The 22,557-nt window shown below is 37.8% G+C and overlaps 5 protein-coding genes across 9 annotated transcripts; 3 read left to right on the top strand and 2 right to left on the bottom strand.

Moving 5' to 3' along the window:
- Positions 1-72: 72 nt before the first annotated feature.
- Vps50 (vacuolar protein sorting 50) lies at positions 73-4,275 on the top strand. Its single transcript, XM_065477023.1, has 18 exons — positions 73-243; positions 475-702; positions 854-990; positions 1,079-1,256; positions 1,309-1,497; positions 1,553-1,753; positions 1,822-1,942; positions 1,993-2,173; positions 2,228-2,420; positions 2,479-2,655; positions 2,707-2,762; positions 2,814-2,985; positions 3,037-3,156; positions 3,215-3,403; positions 3,455-3,610; positions 3,658-3,779; positions 3,829-4,018; positions 4,074-4,275. The coding sequence occupies exons 1-18, from the start codon at positions 190-192 to the stop codon at positions 4,176-4,178; spliced, it is 2,769 nt and encodes a 922-aa protein (XP_065333095.1). The 5' UTR covers positions 73-189; the 3' UTR covers positions 4,179-4,275.
- A 367-nt stretch (positions 4,276-4,642) lies between these two features.
- Positions 4,643-6,825, bottom strand: Tango11 (transport and golgi organization 11). 2 transcript variants are annotated; one of them, XM_065477028.1, is made up of 6 exons: positions 6,648-6,825; positions 5,681-5,798; positions 5,531-5,623; positions 5,375-5,469; positions 5,165-5,319; positions 4,643-5,114 (listed from the first exon to the last, which is right to left on the bottom strand). In XM_065477028.1, the coding sequence occupies exons 2-6, from the start codon at positions 5,796-5,798 to the stop codon at positions 4,886-4,888; spliced, it is 690 nt and encodes a 229-aa protein (XP_065333100.1). In that variant the 5' UTR covers positions 6,648-6,825; the 3' UTR covers positions 4,643-4,885. The 2 variants fall into 2 exon arrangements, with proteins under 2 accessions (XP_065333100.1, XP_065333099.1); XM_065477027.1 differs by lacking the exon at positions 6,648-6,825 and adding an exon at positions 6,234-6,343.
- A 55-nt stretch (positions 6,826-6,880) lies between these two features.
- LOC135934997 (dual specificity protein phosphatase CDC14A-like) lies at positions 6,881-10,815 on the top strand. 2 transcript variants are annotated; one of them, XM_065477025.1, is made up of 4 exons: positions 6,881-7,019; positions 7,149-7,219; positions 7,872-8,481; positions 9,279-10,814. In XM_065477025.1, the coding sequence occupies exons 2-4, from the start codon at positions 7,194-7,196 to the stop codon at positions 10,134-10,136; spliced, it is 1,494 nt and encodes a 497-aa protein (XP_065333097.1). In that variant the 5' UTR covers positions 6,881-7,019; positions 7,149-7,193; the 3' UTR covers positions 10,137-10,814. The 2 variants fall into 2 exon arrangements, with proteins under 2 accessions (XP_065333097.1, XP_065333098.1); XM_065477026.1 differs by having other exon boundaries at positions 6,907-7,019; positions 7,132-7,219; positions 9,279-10,815.
- Positions 10,816-11,484: 669 nt separating this feature from the next.
- LOC135936882 (transcriptional regulator ATRX-like) lies at positions 11,485-21,794 on the top strand. Of its 3 annotated transcripts, XM_065479886.1 has the most exons (28): positions 11,485-11,643; positions 12,497-12,594; positions 12,821-12,930; positions 12,988-13,119; positions 13,170-13,315; positions 13,576-15,396; positions 15,840-15,943; positions 16,000-16,149; positions 16,205-16,284; positions 16,346-16,425; positions 16,471-16,641; positions 16,730-16,814; positions 16,868-16,996; positions 17,323-17,571; positions 17,631-17,791; positions 17,840-18,141; positions 18,193-18,368; positions 18,518-18,751; positions 18,808-18,946; positions 19,065-19,227; positions 19,280-19,492; positions 19,544-19,721; positions 19,780-19,947; positions 20,004-20,175; positions 20,870-20,937; positions 20,994-21,053; positions 21,289-21,613; positions 21,673-21,794. In XM_065479886.1, the coding sequence occupies exons 2-28, from the start codon at positions 12,537-12,539 to the stop codon at positions 21,732-21,734; spliced, it is 5,736 nt and encodes a 1,911-aa protein (XP_065335958.1). In that variant the 5' UTR covers positions 11,485-11,643; positions 12,497-12,536; the 3' UTR covers positions 21,735-21,794. The 3 variants fall into 3 exon arrangements, with proteins under 3 accessions (XP_065335958.1, XP_065335957.1, XP_065335959.1); XM_065479885.1 differs by having other exon boundaries at positions 19,280-19,721; XM_065479887.1 differs by lacking the exon at positions 13,576-15,396 and having other exon boundaries at positions 11,487-11,643; positions 19,280-19,721.
- Positions 21,786-22,555, bottom strand: mRpS14 (mitochondrial ribosomal protein S14). Its single transcript, XM_065479896.1, has 3 exons — positions 22,337-22,555; positions 22,111-22,251; positions 21,786-22,049 (listed from the first exon to the last, which is right to left on the bottom strand). Exons 1-3 carry the CDS (start codon positions 22,403-22,405, stop codon positions 21,867-21,869), a joined length of 393 nt encoding a protein of 130 aa, XP_065335968.1. The 5' UTR covers positions 22,406-22,555; the 3' UTR covers positions 21,786-21,866.
- Positions 22,556-22,557: the final 2 nt, after the last annotated feature.

Raw genomic sequence — 22,557 nt, 5'->3', positions numbered from 1 at the left:
CTCCCCGAACCCCCATCAAAAAGGTTACGCCTCCTTCCGACGGCGGACGTCGTAGGCAAGACTGGGCAAGACAGGAGACAGGGAAGGGAATATTTATACAACACAACAACAACAACTGTTTTTTATTTAGCGAAGATATAGAAAGCTTTAAGAAGTGGGAAGCTCTGAAATTAACTGTGCTTCGCTGTGATGGATGATCTAAAATTAAAATTCAAGCTTTTAATTAACAAGCAGAACAAACTGGTAAGTCCTCTTATATCTACTGAAAACATTTTGCCAGGTATGATACATATTACATAATAATTCAAATACTTTTCATCTGTACTGTTAAAATATTTATACCTGATTATATTGTTGCTTTACTTCACTCTGCCTTTTTGTGCATTTTATATCACGTTTTAAATGCATTTAGCATGAAATTAAAGCATGAATACTTTTTGAAATCTTTGTAAACAAACAAATATATATTTGCAGCAAGGTCCTTGGAGAAGTACGCCATCCTTTGAAAGCGAATCTTCAGGGACTGATACAACTGTAATAACTCCAGCAAACAGGGAAAGTGTAGCGCCCACAAGTGTCCCAGAATTCATTGAAGGTGACAAACAACTTGACGATCAAGACACTGATCAAGACATCCTTAAATCAATCGAACAAATATATTTTGAAGAAAACGACTCCGATCTTGCAAGATATGAACTAAATGTTTGTATTGTTTACCTTTTCTCTCTCTCTCTCTCTCTCTCTCTCTCTCTCTCTCTCTCTCTCTCTCTCTCACACACACACACACACACACACACACACACACACACACACACACACACACACACTCTAATCTCGTAAATCAATGTTATAGAAATTGTCTGCGACTCTACAGTGTGATGAAATACTGAATAGCTTGAGGGTGTTAAAGCGCCAAAGAGGAGTTGTTTTAAATCAAGCTCTACAATTGATCCTGAAACAGCAACCTTCTTGTCAAGATGAGTTTGAAAGGTCAGCAAAAAATAATGTTATTATGTACCACTTATGAACAGATTCTTCTTACTTGAGTCTTGATGTAAATTTTTGATATAATTTACAGAATTGTTGACATTCAAGGCCAACTTAAAGTAGCTGTAGAGGCTTGCAAAATGGGAAGATCACAGCTTAATGTTGCAAAGCAGCAGTTCACCACTGCAAGTTTAGGACTTCTGGCTAATTACCGAAAGAGGCAAAGGGCTATAAATCTTCTGAAGCTATTATCATCAATAAAGACGTTGGTATGGAAATACTAATTAGCTGAGATCTTGTAGTAAATAAAAATATTTGTAGCAATGTACCAGAGAGCAGCTGCAGGAGCTGTTACGAGAAGAGGATTTTGCTGGAGCTATTACCTTGCTGATCGAATGTCAAGGAGTTGCAAGCACTTTCAGGCACTTCAGCTGCGTTGCAGCTCTAAATGTGCAACTCCAAGACACATTGGAAATGGCAGAGGAGTCTCTCGATCAAGCACTTGCTAAGGTATTTTCTACCAATCAATCACTCTGTTCCTAGTATGTCCAATGAATTATTCTAGTCGTGCCTGGACTTTGACAGTGAACTCTATTCGAAATTGCAAGATGCATATTCGTTTCTGGGGAAGAGTCAGATAGCTGCTGACCAACTTCTGATGCACTTCACTTCAGCTGTACACAATGTTTCATTTTCGACAGTTTCAAATTTCTTGCAGTCCAACATTTTGGGAGCTAGCAAGAAATCATTTCCCGAACTGTGCAGGGTAAGAAAAAAAAGCAAAATCTTGTCGCGTCAATTCAGAAATTTAATGATCAACGATGTTATATACAGCACATTGGCAAGGAGAATTTCATACTATGCTTGAGCGAACTGTGCAAGTCACTTTGGAGTATTGTTTGCTGTTATCGAGAAGTCTCAAAGTGGCACATGCACAGGGTTCCTAGATCTCCGAGTAAGTACGGCAGGAAATAATTTGTGGCTGAATTAATTTGAGTTAACTAGGCAAGAGGTCTGATGACGTGGAATCATCAATGGCTGCTCAGTACATTAAACAAAAGTTAGAAACAGGCCGTGTGCGGATTTGGCATGATGTTCAAATCAAAGTTGCTGCTGTGATAAGCTCATGTGACCCTTCATCATACAAATTTGATGACTTTCTCAGCATCCTCGACCTTGTCGATCGGTATGTGGGAGTTTAAGTCTTAAAAGGTCTTTAACTGATTGCTTGTGCACACAGGCTTATTAAAATTGGCGCAGAATTCTGCGAAAATGCAAGTTCTGCAGACTTGCAGGGAGCTGCTCGAAAACAGAGCCTCAGCTACCTCCATTCATATCATCAAACACGTCTTGATGAATTGTGCATGTTCCTTGAAAATGAAGGCTGGGAGCATTGCCCTGTGAGGTCCAATTTTACTGCTCTTCAACTTCAGGTATAGTGTATTTATTCTGTAAACTAGTTGACACATTACGAACTCAAATGCCATGCAGGAGTTTCGGTGGGCGATCACTTTGCCTGATGCGAGCAAGAGTCGACTTGGTTCTTCCCTATCGTCCAATAGCAGTATTGATGGATTTTTCTCTCGACATCCTCGATCCTCTAAAACGACGCCCTTTGATCTCAAGTCTGAACAATCCGTAGAGGAGGATTTTTACTCAAGCAATGGGGTATGTATTGCAGTTTATCTTGGGTGCATTTATCTGAAATGTGAAATGCAGAACTTTTCCAGTGAAGATAGTGACGATGATCACGAGGAAAGGATGGATCATGCGAGGTAATGGAAATTTTAAATTTAAGTTCAATACCAACCTCATGCAATTTTTAGGGAAAAACATTTACTTGTTGCAAACACGACAATATCTATGCTTAGACTTATAGGAAGATATTTGTGGATGATGCATTTGTTGCAACCAATTGCATTGGATATTTTGAAACGACTTGCGCAGTTATTCGACTTGTACCTGTTTATTGTCCATGAATTTTTCGTCAGAGAAAAGGTGTGTAAAGTGTTAATTTTTAACTCTGCTTCATCCCATCTCGTGTTTCAGCCCACAATTAGAGATTTTGAATATACTTACCAGCTCCAATCAAATCTGATGAGGATTAAGGAAAATTTGATTGCCAAACCATCTGATACTCAACTTCCAACAGACAATACTGAAGCAAAGGTACCAACGAGAAACTCAAATTACTTGTACGCTCTTTTTCATTCTCTTTTTATGTCAGGTGCACCCTCCAGGCATCTCACCAACTGTTGATTTAGAAAACCCTGAGGATTTGCACGGCTTGGCCAAATGTGTTGTTGCTGTTGAGTCACTTGCGTTTTTGGCCGCTCAACTACAGAATTTGAGGCCGCAGATTCAAAACCTTTTGCACAACGAACAATGGCCTGCACTTGACCATTTTTACTCTCAAGTACGCAAAGTCCATTAGTTTGGTTAAATAATTTTAAGTAACTTTTTTTAGGTGGGGGTTGCGGAAGATTTGAGAAAGCCAATATATATGAATGTTGCTTGGCATGCTGTGGATTTGCGGCAACTTTTGAGCCAAATGTCAAAAGTTAATTGGGAAGTTCGTGACGTCATGAGTCAGCATAGCGCTTATGTCGACTTTATATTAAGGGTGAGCATTTTTTGTAATTAAGTTTTGTTCTGACCGTATATGTCCAGGAGTTACAAATATTCAGCATGCGTTTGGCAGAAATATCAAAGAGGGTGCCAATTCCAAAAGCAACGAAAATACTACTGTGGCAATTCCTGTCTCATCTTGTTTGCAATGCTTTTGTTGATGGGTATACAATCCTGATTTAAGTGATAATGGTGATAATAATTGTTTTCCAGTTTTTCTAGTGCAAAGAAATGCTCTAATGGCGGAAGAGGCTTGATGCAATTAGATTTCACGCAGTTCGCGTCAAAACTTGAGAAAATTGCGGAAGTGAGACCAATTCCTGGGAAGGACTTTGTTGAGCAATACATAAAAGCATACTACCTTCCTGAGTCATCTCTTGAAACCTGGATTAGAAGTCATAAGGTAGCAGTCGCATGTTCTGATTGAGTGGCATGTATAATTATTATTTGATGCTTAGGAGTACACTGGACGTCAGCTTTCAGCATTAGTAAACTGCGCGTGTCAAAACAACAAACGTGTGCGGCAAATGTTGCTCAGTGTTATTGAAGAGCTGGGTTATTGACAACTTTAGTTATTTATATTCCATCCTGTCAACAATATCCATATTATTTAAGTACATATTACGTTAACCACTAAATATATTTTGGTATTGTTCACGATCGATTGAAAATTCATGTTTTGAAATCGTAATGGAAATCCTGCAGTAATTTAAGTTTTTACCATCATAAACACTCAAATTTGCTGTTTACACTTTCTCCTGAAGGGAGCATTAAGTTTTTCTAATGCTCAACCCACAATGCACCCTTGACTTTTTGTTTCTCATGTGAGGCATCCTTTTTATTAATAGCTCTTTATTTATATCATGTTTGGAAAGGAGTGTGCAGAGGCAAAATTAACTTATGTGAATTTATCCAGGCCACTCAAGTTACCATTTTAGAAGTACATAAATATGAATATTTGAACGTAAAATGAACCGCAAATTAATTAAACATAGTGTAGGATAATTTAGTGATTGAGACAGAAAGATTGAACTTTGCCATTGTTTAGTGATTAATTTTATTTAATTATAGTCTACAAAATTGTATCTCAAGATAGGTTTAGTAATATGCTCAACATCAGAGACTTCCAAAATAGTTTGGCAAATATAACTAACTTGTGAAGACAGTCTTAACCAAATTGAAGTGAGGAAAGCCCCTAGACATCTGGAATTTATGAATATACAAAAAAAAAACGAAAATCTGAAGCACAGAAATCTTGCGAACTGGCTATTTAACTAGACCGTGTGATCCACACGATAGACTTTACAAGAAAGTAAGCAATGCCTAGACCCAAGAGAATTTGTTGCCTCTGCTGTTGTTGCTGCAAGTCTAATTCTACTGCCATCACCCTGCGGCTGAGTTTGACCACCTGGCGACGCAGATGCAGCACCTCTTCTGCTGGGGTCAATCCAGTCATGTTCATCGAGATATCCGCAGTTCCATTGGGCGGTGTGGTTTCCCTTTAAAATTTCAGAGTGATATCGACAAAGCTTGTTCATTTAGTTTTTACCTGACAGAGATCTCCATTTTCTTTTTGTAATCATTCCTGGAAACAAACCCATTGAGTGTAGGAGGAGAGTTTTTGAATTCATTTTGATGGTTAAAGGTTGGTTCGTCAGCAGCTGGAATGAAGTGCTCATCAAGGGAAATAACTCGTGGAGGAGTCTGAGAGAAAGCTAAATTAGCAAGAATGCTTGAGTATATAATTAGATAACAATACCTGAACTCTGATGAAGCCTGGGTCAGGGGGCATTACAGCGTTTTCAAGCTGGAGTTCGCGAGGTGGTGCTTTTGTTCCAACGTGCTGCTCTTGGCCTAGAAACAAATAATATTATTAAACTATGTTTGGAGGCTCAAAAGAAAATGATTGCCGTACCAACAACTAATATTCTGTCAGGGACGTACATCTCAAATTTCTCATGGACGTCTGTTCGGTGCCAGTGATCATGTCTTTCATCTGTAGCATCACCTTTTGACATTTAAATATCAAAATGCTGAAGCTAAATTAGCTCACTTCACGATTTACCCGATGCTGTGATGTGCTTTGGTACTCGCATTTTGTGGCTTATGTCGGCAGTGAAATCAGTTTCAAAGAATGGGTCATTGTCCACAGATCTCCGGCTGGGGCTTGACATGTTCGACATCTGAAATATAATAAAGCGAGGAATAAAAACGACGAATTTCTCTTTTTTGACAACGAGGATGAAGCCTGGTTTTAATTATATTCAACATAGAATAAAGAAGTTTGTTGATTAAATAGAGATCTATAAATATATGGAAAAGACAGTTTTCGCCACCCCTACTTTAACATGGGGATTCTCATAAGAACTGGCGAGATTAGTAACCCGGCAGAAACTGTAACTTTACCATATATATATATATTGGTATGATAGCACACTAAGAAAATAATTAATAAATAGAAATACCATTTGTTGATGTATATATATGATACGTGTATGATACGTGTTGATAGATGATAATGTTGGGTGTTTTCAGTTAGAAATGTCATTAAAAAGAGGGGGCAACGAACAACCAAAAAATATAATGCAATTCACTTTGTATCTACGATATGTACATACCCTGTTCGAAAAATATACATTTGAAAAAACTAGGTTCTTCACGTTCATTTCGGGAAATATATAAGATATATGTATAGCTTTTAACTAGAAATTAAGGAATTGCGATGTTTGTAGTTTAACACCGACTTCTATACTACTGATCGTAGCATTATGTAGATAGTGCGGAAGACCCTATTGATTTTTTGTATTAAATTGACCTCGTAGGAATAATGCATCATGTGAAGAATTATGCTAACGAAATAAACACCCATGTAAAGTATATTATGCGTCACGAATAGCAGGAAAATGTCAGTAAAATACATAACTGGTCTGCATAATAGATGCCATAAATGTGTGTGAAACAGAATTTGTTCCTTTCAGCGTTTATATTATATTATAGCACATATTATATTAGAGGTTTATCCTTAATTTTACCTTGTACGATCGAACTGATTAACGATCCGTATGCCTGATTCTCTTTAAATGCTTCCCGATTAAAATGCCTCAATGCTACGAGGAACCATTAACAAGTCATCTTACGGTTTCTGCGAGATTAAAAATATTTTCTGAAGAAAACGAATAGCACAGGCACCCGTTGAACAGTCGTTACAGCCTCAATCAGCTGGTGCTCTTGGAGGCCATCTTTACTGACATCACATCCGTTTTATCAAGGGTGCGTAATTTAAAAGGCCTACGGGGGTGACAGACAAAACAGTTGAACATGGCTAATGAGCACCGAATAAATTGATCAACCAGCTCAGCTCCTGAACGCGAAGCAGTTTTTAGGGTCTTGGCAGCCACTCGCTGGTAAGAATCCTGATAATTCTGTTACGAATGAGTTCGTCTAGTGACCGTCGTGTCGGTTTCTTGCTTATCTGATTAATTGAGACATGTGCTAATGTTTGTTTACAAAAAGAAGCTTGTTTTTGTCTCCAGGTCTGTTTCGGGAGGCGAACTTCTTAAACAGGATTTGGTGAATAGATGCCTCAGTTTTTAAAAAGGAAGAAGTGAGTAAATTTTGCTATGGTTGACGATGTATTGATAGATGTGAAAAAAACTGTTGTAGATACTCACTGGTATTTTTAAAATAGATTGTATACGTTGTTCGGCCTCGCCCACTTTTCACAGAACTTTTCATCCTGGTTAATCCTATTCATAATAAATCTTATTTGCATTAAAATTGATTGCGATAGTTTTTACCAGGTTCTCACACTTCTGGTCGTCAGCTTGCTTAAACAGATCAGTAAGGGATAAATATATTATATTTTTTAAAAATATATTAAACTGTCTCCACTCCACAGTGACCCGCGCGAAATATTATGCACTCAACGAATAAGATTTTCTTGGTGCAAAATAATTGTGGCTCGTATTTTGTTATTATGTTAGAGATTTTATATGCCGATAATATTAAAAGATATGATAAAACGCCGCACGCGCGTGGGGCCTGTTGCCGCTGATTTTGCGTCCTATTTTTATTCTTCCATCGTGCAAATTACATTTTCTGTTTCCATGTGATTTTTGCGGACGTAATGCGTTAGTGTAAAATACAGCTTATTTATATTTTTTGTACATAATATGAGTTAAAAAAAATAATATTTTTCTCAAATATTAACCAAATCCAGGACAAAAATAACGTGGTTTTTCCAATTCGTTTTTCAGGCCAGTGAATGTAACTACAACAGGAAAGAAGAAAAAGAAGCAAATCAGAATGTCTGATATTGAAAACGACAACCATATCTTCCTCTCTGGCTGCTGCGAGATTTTGAAAAATCGTCTCTACTTTAAAACACAGCCAATCGCAACCAATGTGCAAGTGGAAGACGATATCCATTGCTTTTTCCCTGGAGACGACATTGAATACTTAAGCTTTTTCAAGGACTTTGGACCCTTCAATCTTGCCATTTTATATCGCTACTGCGAGTTTTTGAACGATTTGCTTCACTTCACTCAAGAAACCAAGAACAAGAGAGTGGTACACTGCATTTTGAGTTGCCCTTCAGAAAAAGCTGTCAAGAAGAAAGCTGTGAACTCGGCATTTTTGATTGGATCCTATGCAGTTATCTACCTTAACAAAACAGCTAAAGATGTGATCGACCTTTTGCAAAAAGGCGGACCCTTCCTCAAGTTCAGAGATGCCTCGTATTTGCCATCTGAAGTGGCTTCATACATGGATCTGTCGGACTGCATCAGAGCCATTGAGAAGGCACACAAACTTGGATTTTTCAATTTTGAGGACTTCAACTATGCTGAGTATGAGCATTTTGAACAGGTATTATCCAACTCTTCCTCGTATTGCTGATATATCACATAATCTTCCAGAAGCACTGGCTCATTTGTCATAAAATTTGAGGTTTTAGTCCACTGATTAGCGCTGCGCCTGCTGGCGGGATTGTTAGAATACGTTGTCAACTGCCAGTTACCAAGGCTTTAGTTGGTTTAAGCTGCGCCTGCCAAGTCGCCGGATAGGGAGTCAAGAAAAAAATAGTTATAATTCAAAGAAAAACGGGTTAGTTCTCCCTGACGGCAGTAAAGTAACGTCAAACTTTGATTCTATAGAGTTTGTTAGCCGTGGTAACCACCTTTTAAAATTCTGCCAGTCTGCGCCTCAGAATCTCATGGCTGAGACCTCAGAGAAATTAATGGTCTGATGCCAACTGCAACTGTCTTGTGTCCCATTTTAGATAAATTTCTGAAATCATTTCTACATATGAAAAATTGCTGCAAATTTTCAAATCCTGACTGTAGAAGTTAATAGAAAGTGTTCTCTTCCTACCAAGGTATTTTTCTCAAATTGTTTTAAACGCAATTCTTAATGGGTTGAAGCATCATTTTGTAAATGCTCCGCGCAAATGGGTAAAACTGGAATAATTTAGTTCAAAATAATTTTTATTCCATTAATCTGAAATATGTACAGGTGTGATTTTGGATTAATATGTCGAAACTTACAATTTAGAACAGCCACATTAAAAATATATATTAGCTTCAATTTAACACGAATATATTAATTAATAAAATATTGCAAATTAGCACCACAAAATTATTTATTGATTTTTTTATTTATGGCAGGTGCACAATGGTGATCTGAACCTCCTCGTCCCTGACAAGTTTCTCGCTTTCCGAGGGCCTGCTGAGAAGACGGAAATTCGTAACGGATACCCCTACTTTGCCCCTGACAAGTACTTTGAATACTTCAAATCCAACAACGTCAGCACAATTATCAGACTCAATGCGAAGTTCTACGAGGCAGAAGAATTTGTCAAAGCTGGTTTCAAACACGAAGATCTCTTTTTCCGTGATGGCAGCGTTCCCTGTGATGAAATTTTGAAAAAGTTCCTGCGTGCTTGCGAGGAGAGTGACGGCATGGTGGCTGTACATTGCAAAGCAGGTCTTGGACGTACGGGCACACTCATTGCCTGCTACATGATCAAGCACTACAAGTTCACAGCCATGGAGGCCATTGCTTGGCTTCGGATTTGTCGTCCTGGCAGCGTAATTGGCAATCAACAATGCTGGGTGCTGAAAAAAGAGGCCCTGATGCTTGACCAGGGTCAGAATTACCCTGTACCAACTCACAAGCATGGCATATACAGCATCAAAGGAAGGCCCAACATTCAGCTCTCAAGCTTCAAGGACCTGATGATGAACAACATACTGGAGAAGGTGGACACCATAGGACTCAATGATGACACCTCCTCGGCTTCATCTGAGGAGGAAAACGATGAGGCTCAAGAGCGGGAACGTGAAACACAGGGAGATAGGCTCAACAAGAGGAAGAGCATGCAGTCAAGGAAGAAGAATACACCGGCTGTGAGAGCAGCTAGTGAAGGTCGAAGACGACCCCTTGCCAGAAATAGGGGTCGCAGACCTCAAACCAGGTCAACTTCTCATGTTCTGAGGTCTGGCTTCAAATTTCAAGTGAATTAAAAAAATGCTCTTTCCTAGACTTTGAACAGGGCTATTCAAAGACCTTTTGCTGTTATTTTAGGCTTAAATAACGCGAGATTATAACAACTTTTAGGTGCATTGAAAGTGTTTTTTAATCACTTTCAATTGATTTAGTCAGGAGGTTCACAAAATCACAAGAAATGATTTAATTTAATTATAACAAATTGTGTCTGTGCTTTTATGTATAGCAGAAATTGATCTTCCCAATAAGCTGCTCTAAACAAGAGATGTATAGTAATTATTGGAAGTCAGTGAACTTAAGCATTTTAATTGATGTACAAATTTTCTGCCATATTTTAATGTAATATGTTTGTTATTCTAAGGATGAGAAATATATATGTGCTTGTAAAAAATACAAAATGTTTTCAATTCATTAATGAGAATTGAGACAAAATGTGTTAATTTTGGGTTGCTAGAGAGAAACCAAGCTAGTTGGCAGAAGTGTCAGATTTAAACCATAAAATATTTTTGGCCTTCAATTAATAAAGTTGAGTTGAACTCGCTTTTCTTACCATGTGGTAATATTAAATAATGATTGTGACTTTGAGTTCTTTCAAATAATGTATTGATTCTTTTCTACTATACATGGATAATCAATTGCACAGTCCATTTTATCACTAAAACATTGATAAAATAAAAATTTTAAATGTCTACCAAAATGAGCCCATCTTTTTATGAAGTTCCTTTTTTAAATAGTTGTTTACTAGAGCAGTATTTTTTAACTTGCACTAACAGCAGTACGAAAATTGCTTAATATGCGTTTAAAAAAAAACACCACAGTAATAGCCGTCTAGGGAAGGGAGATAACTAAATTTTATATTTGAACATTGGAAAGAACTCGCCATTTTTAATTTCTTTTTACTTTAATCCCCTCTAAAATCTATCGTTATATTCTAAACCCTAATCTTTACTATTACATGCTCATGGTGACTCAATTAGCATCCACCACCGTGCCCAAATTTAGTTGATGCTAATACAAACTTTTGTTAAGTGGCTACAAATTGATTCACAAAAAGTACATAGTCGCCAACTGACAATGAGTCATGACCATAATAATCATCATAATAATTATGTTATGTGTATCACTGTTGAACCAGAATAAATTCAAGATAATATTCTTACAATAACTAAATGGTGCAAAAATATTAAAGTAAAATAGAGTGCCTGCACTACGCGCGTTGATGAGTCTCCGTTCACTCTTTTCTCAAATCTCCTTTGCAACTCACTCAGCTCCTTTCCTATATCTCTTTTCTTTGTCTAATACCAAAAACTTCCCGCCGTTTTGCTCTGGCTTTGTTGCTGCAGTGCCTCGTTTGTTTGACGTTTGAGCAGTATCTATCAGCAGTGCGGGTGCATTCTGCATTCCCCCAAAAACCGGATGGAACCCGGCAGACTCGACTCACTCAAAGCAACTATTATAGTCAGCAATTATGGATATTGGTGGTTTCTTGAATCTTTTGTTCCTGTGCTAAGTGAATTAAGCTAGGTAAATTTTACAGACCATCTACAGTATACGTATCATATACATACATGTATGGTAGACTCACCATTTTCGCCCAATTCACACTTCCCCTCTAGGATAGGGCATTAACATAAATAATAGATTCTTCCCATCAGAGCGAGAAGTGTGAGTGATCGGAAAGCGTAAGTCCCCTATATTTATGTAGTGCGAGGTGATCTGAGTTTAATGGTACATAATTATCTATGTACATTATTTTCTATCATCACCATGCCATGCACTGCACTCGTTTGTGAGATACATAATTATGTAATTATATTATTATTATGCATATAAAATGTATGATTGCTCGATCACGAACGATGAATCTTCACCATTATAACTTCCACATTCCACTGAAACTTGCTAACTTGCTATCACGCATTCTCTGCCTAAAGCAGCTTAAGAAATTCTTGTGGATCTGTTTGACACAACATGTTTGACCTCTAGAGGCCAATCTCTCAAATAAGTTTTACTAAATCTAATAAAACGAGAAAATCGAACAGCACTCTTGGCTGATAAATAGTTATACAAAGTGAATAATGAATACATATTTCGGGTGGATTTTCACACGATTTTGTGTGAATATGATATAATATTGTCGATATTAATTGCTCACCTCAGCCACCAAGTCACAAAAAGTGCGAGAAAGCATAATAATTTCTCCAACTCAGCGTGTCAATGTGTCCTGCTTTCAATTATCATATGTATGTATTATGAACAAAATTCACGCAACTTCATAATTATACATTTGAACCTACTAATTACACGCGCACACTGAAGTAAACAAGAAAACTATTACATTTTGGCACCATTTATATTAATGCAAACATGTTTTTAGGACTACACCATACCATCAAGGTATAGAAGTAGTGCACAAAATGAAGATGATAGAGACAAGCAAAAAGGAGGCAAAGTGGAGACTTGACCATGAAGAGGGTGAGCTTATGAAAACTCAATTTTAATAATAATATTTTTAGACTTGTTTGTACAAATAATGAAACTTTCATTTTGATCAAGTTTCTTACATCAGTGTAATGCAGGAAAAACTATATTTATGTATTGGTTTTCTCTAACATATTTCCTTCATTAACGACCCATTAAATGAGCCTAAAATAAATTATAGATGTGAACTTAATTTAAGGAAACAATGTTGTGATTTCAGAGATTTTGTCAAAGGCTGAGGACTTGAAAAGACCTTGCACAGTTTGCAGGGTGGGTTTGTTTGCCAAAGATGCTCATAGACACCCAGTCTTGGGTGTTGTGGTGTGCCAGGTACGTAATTTATATTCACAATTTTAAGGTACTGAATGCAGATTCGTTATGTGTTAGAAATGCTTTGACTTCTACAACTTTGGCGAGTTTTCTGAGGACGAAGAAGGTGATCAGAAGTACTGCGCTTGGTGTGGACAGGGAGGAATCATGAACTACTGTAGCAAAGACAAATGCGGTGCTTTTTGCAAGGTATTCATTTCTTTATCATTATTTCTTATCAATGACTCATTAAATTTAAGGTCTGCATCAAGAAAAACCTTGGAGATGAAGAATTTGAGAAGGTCACTGATGATGACTGGCTCTGCTATTTTTGCAACAGCAAGCCACTTTGGAAGCTTCGTGCCTACTGCAATGCTACGATCGAGAGAATGGAAGCAAAGAAAAGGTAAGGCAAAGTCTGAGGGTTGATACCTCATATTCATGTAGAGATAAGAATTATGTTTTAACATGGACTACATGTTTTGAACATTTTAAGTATGATGAGCATGGAATTAATTTGGTCCAGCTGGGTTAGATTTCTTGGTGACACGTGGAAGTATAATTAGCAATTAAAAAAATTTCAAGTGGGAGAGGTATTTGATCTTGATGGTTGCTACCATGAACACACAATAAAGTTTGTTCAGCAAAGACTTCGTATCATTGCAGAGAAAAAATACCCCAAAACATGCTCGAGCTCCTAAAGATGAGCTCGGAAGAAGCTCACAAACGCAGTGATAGCAATTCTGCTGGAGTAAAGTCATCTGAAGAAGATGAAGACGCCTCTAGCAACAGCAGACGTGCCCAAAATCTCCGAAGTAACTCTGTTGGAAACAAGCGTAGCAAAAGTAAACCTGCCACAGTTGAGTCATCTGATGAAGATCAGGGTGTTCAAAGTACCAGTAAAAATCGCCAAAATCAGTCAAGTAGCTTGAAGCGCAACAAAAGTAAAGCCGCCTATGCTGATTCACCTGAAGAAAACGAAAATGAATGTGTTCCTAGTACAAGCAAACATCTGTTTAAGAAGTCTAGCAGAACCAATGTTAATCAGCGCAATGCAAGCAAAACAGCTAAAGCAGATTCAAGTGAAGGTGATGAAGATGAGGGTGCTCCTAGAACCAGCAGGCATCCAAGGAATCCCCTCACTGGCACTAAAATAAGTAAGAAGAGAGAAGTTAGAAAATTGCCTTCAGATGAGGACTTGGAAAATGAAGAGCACAAAGACGGCAGCCATGTTCAAGTGATAAATGCGAAATCCAAATTCCAACAAAGACCTGGTGTCAACTGGATCAATTCTTCTCTGGATGACTACCGTATATTCATTGCAAAAAATAAAATCTCCATCAATAAATTGCATGATAAAAGCAAGGACTTGCACAGAAACTCGAGTGAAGAGGAAGTGACAGAAACTTGTGATGCAATTTTGAATTTTTACAGAAAATGTTCTAAAGCGTTTGAGTTATACTTGGTATATTTCAAAGAAGATTATGGCAAGTGGCGACAAAAGTTGCCAGGTTCAGATGTCGCTGTTAGCAAAGGCGAAGAATCCCATTCGGATTCGACTGATTTTGAAGATGTCCAAGACAAAGAAATGGAATCTGAACCTTCTCTTGAAGAGGTAGAACCTGAAGTTCATCGTAATGAAGAAACTGAAAGTGAAACTGCTCAAGGCAAAGAAAGCGATCCTAAGGCTGTTCATGATGAAGAACTGGACAAAGATACTGCTCAAGCCCAAGACATGAGCAATGATGAAGACCCTTTTGCTGATTTTGATGAGAAATTGAGAAAGAACGTTTCTAAAACAGGGAAGTCAGCATCTCCGGACGAAAGTCGCAAGGAAAATAAAAATCCCAACCCTACAATTGCACCAGTTACGGTTGATGGGGATGTCACAAGTGGATCTACGCAAAAAGGGACTGCTAGAGAACCCAAATCGCGTGCTGATAAAGCGGATATTGAGATGGACCATGCTATCTCAGTTGAAGCGAGAAGTGGCAAAGGTAGAGAAGAGGACAAGAAAGTCAAGAGTGTTGAAGAGCGAGAGGATGACGCTGAGAAAAGTTTTTCTTCTGAAATGGGCATGAATGCGAGCAATCACTATGATGGAGAAGATGGGATGGATTTGGTCGATCATGATCAATATGCTGATGAATCGGAGGATACCTATTTCTCTGGAGATGAAGAGACAAATGCATTGAAAGAAGAAGAATGTTTGCAAAACCTTTTGAAAAACTCTGATTCTGAGGTGGAGAGTGCTCAGAAGACGAGTAAAAAAAGGAAAGTGAAAAAATCAACTGCCAAGATCAAGAGCTCTCCTGCTGAGGCTAAACTTAAGCGGTTCATTCCTTCAAATTGGGAAGAGTTTCAAGATGATGATAAACTTTGCGCAACACCTATTGTAGAACTCAAACAAATCAAGATCCCCAAGAAGTCAAAGCGTAGAACGTCAAGACGTCACGACTCGGACAATAGTGAAACTGAAATTGCAAAGTAAGCATCAACGACTCCAGACAACTAACCCCATTTTTTCACATGTCTATAACAATGTAAAATTTCAATCATTCCTCTTGTGATTTAAAAATTTTGATCAAACAAATAAAGATTCTACTCACGAGCCTAAGTAAATCCTAGATTTTTAATACAGAATTGAAAGTTGCCAAGCTATTCTTGAAAAGAGCGGGATAAAATAATGTTAAAGAGTCGCAATCGTCAATGGTTCATTCATAGATGATCTTTTTTACTCATTTTACACTTATTCTACCCATTCCGAAGTAACATTAAAATTATTCGCTGCGCCTGTCAAGAGAAGGCTTTGTAGATATTTTCGACACGAATAAACGAGTTGATCCTGCAGGAACACATTGAACTGGATTTGAAATAGATTTCGCAAATAAATGATCTAATAATCTGATCTTAAATCAATTTGTTACAAGTCTTTGCAATTTGGATGCAGTGGAAAACCCATCTGCTACTTCCACCAAAAAGAGTGGAATACGAACCAAGACAACAGCGAAATTGATGAAACTGGAAGAACAAGGTAACATGAATGTCATTTATATTGTATGTGTTTTAATTTGAAAATCATCTGCCTAGATTCTAGCGACTCAAGTGCGGATGAATTGGCTCCTGATTCAGACACCCCTATCGACCGATCTCCCAAAGATTTGGACCTTATAGACGAATCAGATGATGAACAGAAAGCCAAGAACGCGCTTCTGTTAGATTCTGATGACGAAGAAGATGGTTTGTCATAACACTCTGACAAATTCATATAGAGTTTTAAATTATCATTGTACAGGGGGTTCTGACACGAAAAAGAAGCGTCTAAATAAATCAAAAGTCAGGAAAAGGAGAATCATTGATGACAGTGATGATGAGGTAAGTTATTTGGCAATTTATATCAACATAATTTGTATATTTAATTTGTTATCACTTGGAGAATACTGATTGGATGAAGGCAAAGGAGTTGAACACAAGGTTGGATGTTGATTCAACGGATGAAGAAGGAGAAAGAAAAAGGTGTGATCTAAGATGTATCTTCATTATTTAAAAAAAATCTTCTAGGGTCAAAGTGAAGAAACAGACTGTTGACTCGGACAACTCCTATGTAGCAGCAAATTCTGAAACATCAGACAGTGATGACGTTGTCTTGCGGAAGAAGCCCAATAAGAGAAAAACGTCCAGCAAATCTGATGAAAGTGATAGTGATTCTGACATCTTCAAGGATTTAAAAAAGTGTGTTATTTTTACACAACACTGAATCACCACAAATTTTAAATATAATATTTAAATTTAATGGCTGGTAATTCACATTTCATTGCAGGTCCAAGAAACGAAAGCGAATCATTCAACATGAGAGCTCAGATTCAGAATGTGAAGTGTTCTATGAAGGGAAAGGCTCTTTGAATGTAAATAGCGAATTAAATAAGCTGCTATTTATTTTAAATAATTGATTTTTAAGAGTTCTGGAAGCCCAGGCAAAATGAGGAAGCGCAAAATACTTAGAAAAGATGAACTTGAATTGGCAACACAACAAGCTGCTAAGGAAGAGAAAGAGAGGATCAAGCGTCAGCAAGAACTCCAGAAACTAGTAAGTTCTCTCTTTGGTCATTATCATCATCATGCTCTAAGAAGTGGGCAATATTCTGCCAAGACTGTAAAAAAAGACTTCCGGTTCAAAAATATGTTCTAAATTGAATGCAATTTATGTTCTATTAATGCAATTTAAATGACTAAATAATGAACAATGTCATGAGCTTACTTAATTTTCCCTTATGCTATTCATCCTTAATTATGCAGGTTGTAATATTTCAGCCATATTTCTATATTAATATATCTTCAAGATATCCAGTCATTGACTACTTAACCTTTCAATGCATGTTAAATCCTAGTTTATCAAAACCGCTTGTATTTCAGTACAACAATATTGTGGAAGAGCGATCTCTGGATGCTGGTGTTAATGAACTTGTTCTTGAATTTGACCCCAAGACCAAATCACCTGTGGTTGAAATCCACAAGGAAATTGCTACGAAACTGAAACCTCATCAGATTAAAGGCATTAAATTCATGTGGAATTCAGTTTTTGAGAGTATCAACCGAGCAAAGAGTTCTGATGGCAGTGGATGCATTTTGGCACACTGTATGGGTCTTGGGAAAACTCTGCAGGTAAACCTACCATATTAAACGTTTTTGTGTAGTTTTGAAAGCATTTTTCTCATAACTAGGTTGTTGCTCTTGTACACACTGTTCTTACAAATGAGCAGCTTAATATTAATACATGCCTGATTGTCACTCCTCTCACAACTGTTGAGAACTGGAAAAATGAATTTGCTTACTGGACCAAGGACATCAACTATGGCGATGATCTCAATGTGTACTCCCTGAGGTAGCTTTTGAGTTATTTTTGTAACCATTATAGTTATCTTTGTGCTAGCTCCATGAGGCCATCAGACCGGAAAAATACTCTTCTAGCATGGAAACGAGAAAGAGGGGTCATGATTATCAGCTATGATCTCTACCGCAATCTTGCCAATCCTCAGTCAAAGAGAGGCAACAAGAGGGAAAGAGATATTTACCAACAGACTCTAGTTGATGAAGGACCAGACATGATAGTTTGTGATGAGGGCCATGTTCTAAAAAATGAAGAGAAGAAACTCTCACTTGTCATGAGCAGAATCAAGACCAAAAGGAGGATTATTTTGACTGGAACACCACTACAGAACAACCTTCTTGAATGTTTGAATAATAATGTTTGTTTGAAGTGGATAAATCAAATACCATTCCTAGATCACTGCATGGTGCAATTCGTCAAGCCAAACTTCCTGGGAAATCGCAAGGAGTTTATCAATAGATTTGTGACGCCAATCAAGGCAGGACAGCACAAAGAATCTACTCCTTTCCAAGTTAAGGTCATGAACAAGCGTGCTTGTATTCTTCACAAGATGTTGGAACCCTCAGTGCAGGTAATACAATCCTAAAATTCTTAAATTCATCCAAGACACGCAAATCTCATGCACAGAGGTTGTTTGATGTTATCTTGTTGAAAGTATTAATGCACAACAAGCTGCTCCCAGTTATTCAAAATTGAATGTTGATGAAAACGTGATTCTAGCGATATGACTATTCCGTTCTGAAGCCTCATCTCCAAGAAAAGTTTGAATATGTGATTAAGATCAAACTGACAGAAGAGCAGATTAGACTCTATTCTCACTTCATGGAAAACTGCGCCCGAAAGATGTCCAACCAGAAAGGTGCCTGCTTGTTTTCTGACTACCAGAACCTCTTACGTGTGTGGAATCACCCCTATGGTTTGAAACTGAGGGCTCTTGAGGATTTGGATAAAGAGGCAATTCAATCGCTATAAGCTCACTTCATCATTACTGTCAGCTATTTTGTTTGTAGAATGATGATGAAGACTCTGCTGGTTCTCTAAAAGACTTCATCGATGATGATGATGAAGGTGGCAGTTCAAGCTCTGAAAGTGCCAACGGGTATGAAAACAAAGGATCCAAGCGGTGCACTAGACAAGATGTTCAGAATGGTAATACTAGTTGTAAAGTTTGCGCGCTTAATTCAATTTTGTAATTACAGTTTTATGTATTCTTGTCAAAATTTTATTACTAATACAATTCTTCCAAAATACTTATCTCTTACTTCAGGAGAAACTCTTGATGACCCCAAAGAGATGATTGACGTTCCTTTCATGAACACTTGGTGGAAAGGGATAATCTCGGATGAAGAGTTGGAGCTGCTAAGTAGCGGTTCAAAAATGGTTCTGCTCTTCTCCATCTTAAAGGAATGCCAGGATATCGGAGACAAAATGTACAACATTTTTTTTGAAACGTGTATATTTATTATCTTTTGATCTTTACAGCTTGGTATTCAGCCAGTCATTGTATGCTCTCAATTTGATTGAGCACTTCCTCTCAAAATTGTCATCAGCCTCTGAGGAAGAGAGGGACCGAGATTTTTGTGGCCTTCAGGGTGATTGGGATTGTGGGATCAATTACTTCCGAATTGACGGAAGCACAAACATTGATCAAAGAAACAACTCAATCAAGAGATTCAACAACCCAAGAAATACTGAGTATGTGCTATTTACTTCAAGTTTTCAATATAAACTATTGTCTTTTTTCAGGGCCAAGCTTTTCCTTGTATCAACCAGAGCTGGAGGGCTTGGTGTGAACATGGTTGGAGCAAACAGAGTTATCTTGTTTGATGCTTCGTGGAATCCTTCAAATGACATGCAGTCCATCTTTCGTGTGTATCGCTTTGGACAGGCTAAGCCCTGCTACATTTACAGATTCCTTGCTGCTGTGAGTAATGAAGACGTAGTATACACTCGGTTTCATGTATGTGTATTTTCAAATGAAGGGTACCATGGAGGAGAAAATTTACGACAGACAAGTAACCAAGCTGGCTCTCTCGGGCAGAGTGGTGGACAAGCAAGCAATTGATCGCCACTTCACGCAAGCTGATTTGGAGGAGTTGTATTCTTTCAATCCGCATGAAGAGAGTGATGAAACTCCATTATTTCCCAAAGTATGTTTTCTTTTGCAATTAATAAGTCTAAAGACAGAGGAACTGCTTTCTCTCAGGATCGACTCTTGGCTGAATTGTACAACAAGCACAAAACTATCATTCAACATTACTTTGAGCACGATTCTCTCTTGGAGGATAGACCCGAGGAGAAGTTGACGGCAGCAGAAGTGCAGGCAGCTTGGGAAGAATTTGAGCAAGACAAGTTTGAAGAAATCAGGAAGAGAGAAAGTAAGTATTTTTGGGTTGCCAGGCTTGGCCCCCAAAAACTGACATCAGCAGTGACCCGGAAATGTTTACTCTGGAAAGTAAAAATACCCAAAAGTGAAACAAGATTCCGAAAAATATTGTGCGGAGCCCATAAAACTGGAAGTTAATTGTGAAAAGCAATCAATTTATAGTATATTCACGATGATTCCAGAGTAGTGCCAGCATTTTTGGTGTCAAGCTCTTTTGCTTGAACCCAAAAGTTAGCAATTCCGCTGCAGGATGCTAATTGGAGGTTGACGATTCTCCAATATTTCTTGTCCTATTTTTCAAATACTCGGATATTTTACTCTCTTTTAAATAGTGTTCCTTCAGTGGACTAAGCTCCTACCGCGCGTTCCTTTCCAGAGCGGCCAAGAACTGTATTTTTTCCTTAGTGGTTCAGTGTGAGTGACGCAAGCCAAAGGACTTGTTTTCCTTGATTGTTTCCGTCACACTACATCCCCTCTTCTTGCAGACTAAGTTCTGAGAATCTTTATAGGCTTTAATTCTAAGGAAAACAAAGAATAAACCCACTGTGAAGGACCACGTTTAAGTACAATTTAATGCATTTTCAGGTGTGTGCCAATGTCAGGCTTAATTATTTCTGGCCAAACAAGTCCCCCGAATTTTGAACAACTTATATTGGTTAACTCTAGACTAATTCGATTTGTTTCAGGTGCTGCACTGTATGAGGAACAGATGCGAATTGCTCGTGCTGCTAGTGCTCAACAGTATGATTTGAACGTAAGCACGCTATATTCAAATAAACATTTTACGACTAAACTATTCCATCTTTCCAGTCCGCGCGTCAGCATGAGCTGAATCTTCAGATATATAAAAATCTTGCCAGTATTCGGCAGGTAAGTACTAAAATTTGAAAAATGTTGATCTTATAAATAATTGCAATGCATTATCATTCTTTGTTAAAAAAATAACTTAATTTTTGTTTCCATTAAGTTATGAATTCTTGTTAATATCTGGTAGTCGTTCATTTTAAGATTTTCTTGCGTACTCATCGCAAAAGCGAGAGCTTTAGTAGAGTGATCGTTATATTATTCAATTTGTAAATGTTTAACTAACGTGCTTGTTGCTTAGATGGACCCCAACATACTGAATAGATTCATGCCAAGAGGCCCTGGGATGCCTCCAAATATATTGCAAAATCCAAATGGCATGCCACAAACTGGATATCAGAGTCATGTAAGCTCATCGCATAGAGATATGAGAATGATGAATCACCTGGAGGAGAACTCGGTCGTTATGCTTGACAACTTGGGGAGAATGTTCAATTCCAAATTTCAACAACAGTCCACATCAGGAGGACCAAGGGTTGGGAACGTAACAAGGGAGAGTGATAATGATGACATTCAAATTCTGCCCCAGCCTAGTGTCAGAGTAGTTCCTCGCACTAGTAGTGCAGGTATATATTTTCTACAGCTTATTTCACTATATATATTAATCCCTATTTCAACCTCTCAGGCGCACCTCCAGGCCCCTCTGCTTTGCCATCTCTCACCATACGGAAAGATATTTTTAAGTAACATTCCAGTGTTTTTGTATGTATAGATTAATATTTTAAATAAAAGTCCAAATACTTGAAATTCTTCGTTTAATTTAAATACATAATCATCTATGTATCTGATCTATCATGAATCTGATTTTAATTTATAAATTTACCACATGGCTCTCTGAACTCCTGAGAGTCTATTATGATCTGCCAAATCACGCCATACAATTCTGCTCATTCGGAAAGGCTTCACGTTCCCCCGAGGTCTAGAAGTCAAAGCACATCTGTAGGTGGTGCGATAAGGATGAGAATTTCGGGGCAACTCCATAATCATAGCCCGAGCGTCTTCCTAAAATGTAATAATTTCATGGGTTGGTTTATGTTCCTGGTAATGAAAATAGAAGCGTTACCCTGATCGCAACTGGCAGAACTTTATTTTTTAATATGGTTCGGAGTCGAAGCCTCTCATCTGCATATTCCACTACACACTTTCTCCTTTTGAAGTCTCGAATCATACGGCAATCCACCCAACGTGTACGTAATTGCTGAAACTTTTCGGGAAGTAAATTATTGCGGCCAGTCATTGAAACATTAATAATGTTGCTAGATACAATAATTACATATATTATTATTTACCATTATATTTGAGCAGATTCCTAGAGTCGATGGTATCAATTTCAATGTGTTCTTCAGCATATTGTTCATTGCGTGTGTCGCAACTTAAAAGTATGATATTTGATAGAAATCTTAACTGCACCGCTCGTACTGTCCAGGAATGATCTCAGGTCTGGACTCTGGACCTGGACAACTTCTCGTTGAATGGAAAATGAATAGTTGCGAACAGAAAGGGGTGTGTC

Source organism: Cloeon dipterum, chromosome 2 (assembly GCF_949628265.1).
Source record: "Cloeon dipterum chromosome 2, ieCloDipt1.1, whole genome shotgun sequence".
NCBI classification, from domain to species: Eukaryota; Metazoa; Arthropoda; class Insecta; order Ephemeroptera; family Baetidae; genus Cloeon; species Cloeon dipterum.
Note: the sequence above shows the minus strand (reverse complement) of the source record. Positions and strands in the feature narration are given on the sequence as shown.

Bases quoted from the DNA above. Each gene is read 5' to 3' on its own strand.
- LOC135934997 (XM_065477026.1), top strand. From the start codon at position 7,194: ATGCCTCAGTTTTTAAAAAGGAAGAA. The intron at 7,220-7,871 runs GTGAGTAAATTT...TTCGTTTTTCAG, and splicing joins CAGTTTTTAAAAAGGAAGAA to GCCAGTGAATGTAACTACAA. The intron at 8,482-9,278 runs GTATTATCCAAC...TATTTATGGCAG, and splicing joins AGTATGAGCATTTTGAACAG to GTGCACAATGGTGATCTGAA.
- mRpS14 (XM_065479896.1), bottom strand. From the start codon at position 22,405: ATGAACAATATGCTGAAGAACACATTGAAATTGATACCATCGACTCTA. The intron at 22,252-22,336 runs GTAAATAATAAT...CTTCCCGAAAAG, and splicing joins GAATCTGCTCAAATATAATG to TTTCAGCAATTACGTACACG. The intron at 22,050-22,110 runs GTAACGCTTCTA...ATTACATTTTAG, and splicing joins TTCTGCCAGTTGCGATCAGG to GAAGACGCTCGGGCTATGAT.
- LOC135936882 (XM_065479885.1), top strand. From the start codon at position 12,537: ATGAAGATGATAGAGACAAGCAAAAAGGAGGCAAAGTGGAGACTTGAC. The intron at 16,150-16,204 runs GTTTGTCATAAC...ATCATTGTACAG, and splicing joins TTCTGATGACGAAGAAGATG to GGGGTTCTGACACGAAAAAG. The intron at 16,815-16,867 runs GTAAATAGCGAA...TTGATTTTTAAG, and splicing joins AAGGGAAAGGCTCTTTGAAT to AGTTCTGGAAGCCCAGGCAA.
- Vps50 (XM_065477023.1), top strand. From the start codon at position 190: ATGGATGATCTAAAATTAAAATTCAAGCTTTTAATTAACAAGCAGAAC. The intron at 1,754-1,821 runs GTAAGAAAAAAA...TGTTATATACAG, and splicing joins CATTTCCCGAACTGTGCAGG to CACATTGGCAAGGAGAATTT. The intron at 3,780-3,828 runs GTATACAATCCT...ATTGTTTTCCAG, and splicing joins TGCAATGCTTTTGTTGATGG to TTTTTCTAGTGCAAAGAAAT.
- Tango11 (XM_065477027.1), bottom strand. From the start codon at position 6,281: ATGAACGTGAAGAACCTAGTTTTTTCAAATGTATATTTTTCGAACAGG. The intron at 5,624-5,680 runs GTAAATCGTGAA...AAATGTCAAAAG, and splicing joins AAAGCACATCACAGCATCGG to GTGATGCTACAGATGAAAGA. The intron at 5,320-5,374 runs GTATTGTTATCT...GCTTTCTCTCAG, and splicing joins CAGGCTTCATCAGAGTTCAG to ACTCCTCCACGAGTTATTTC.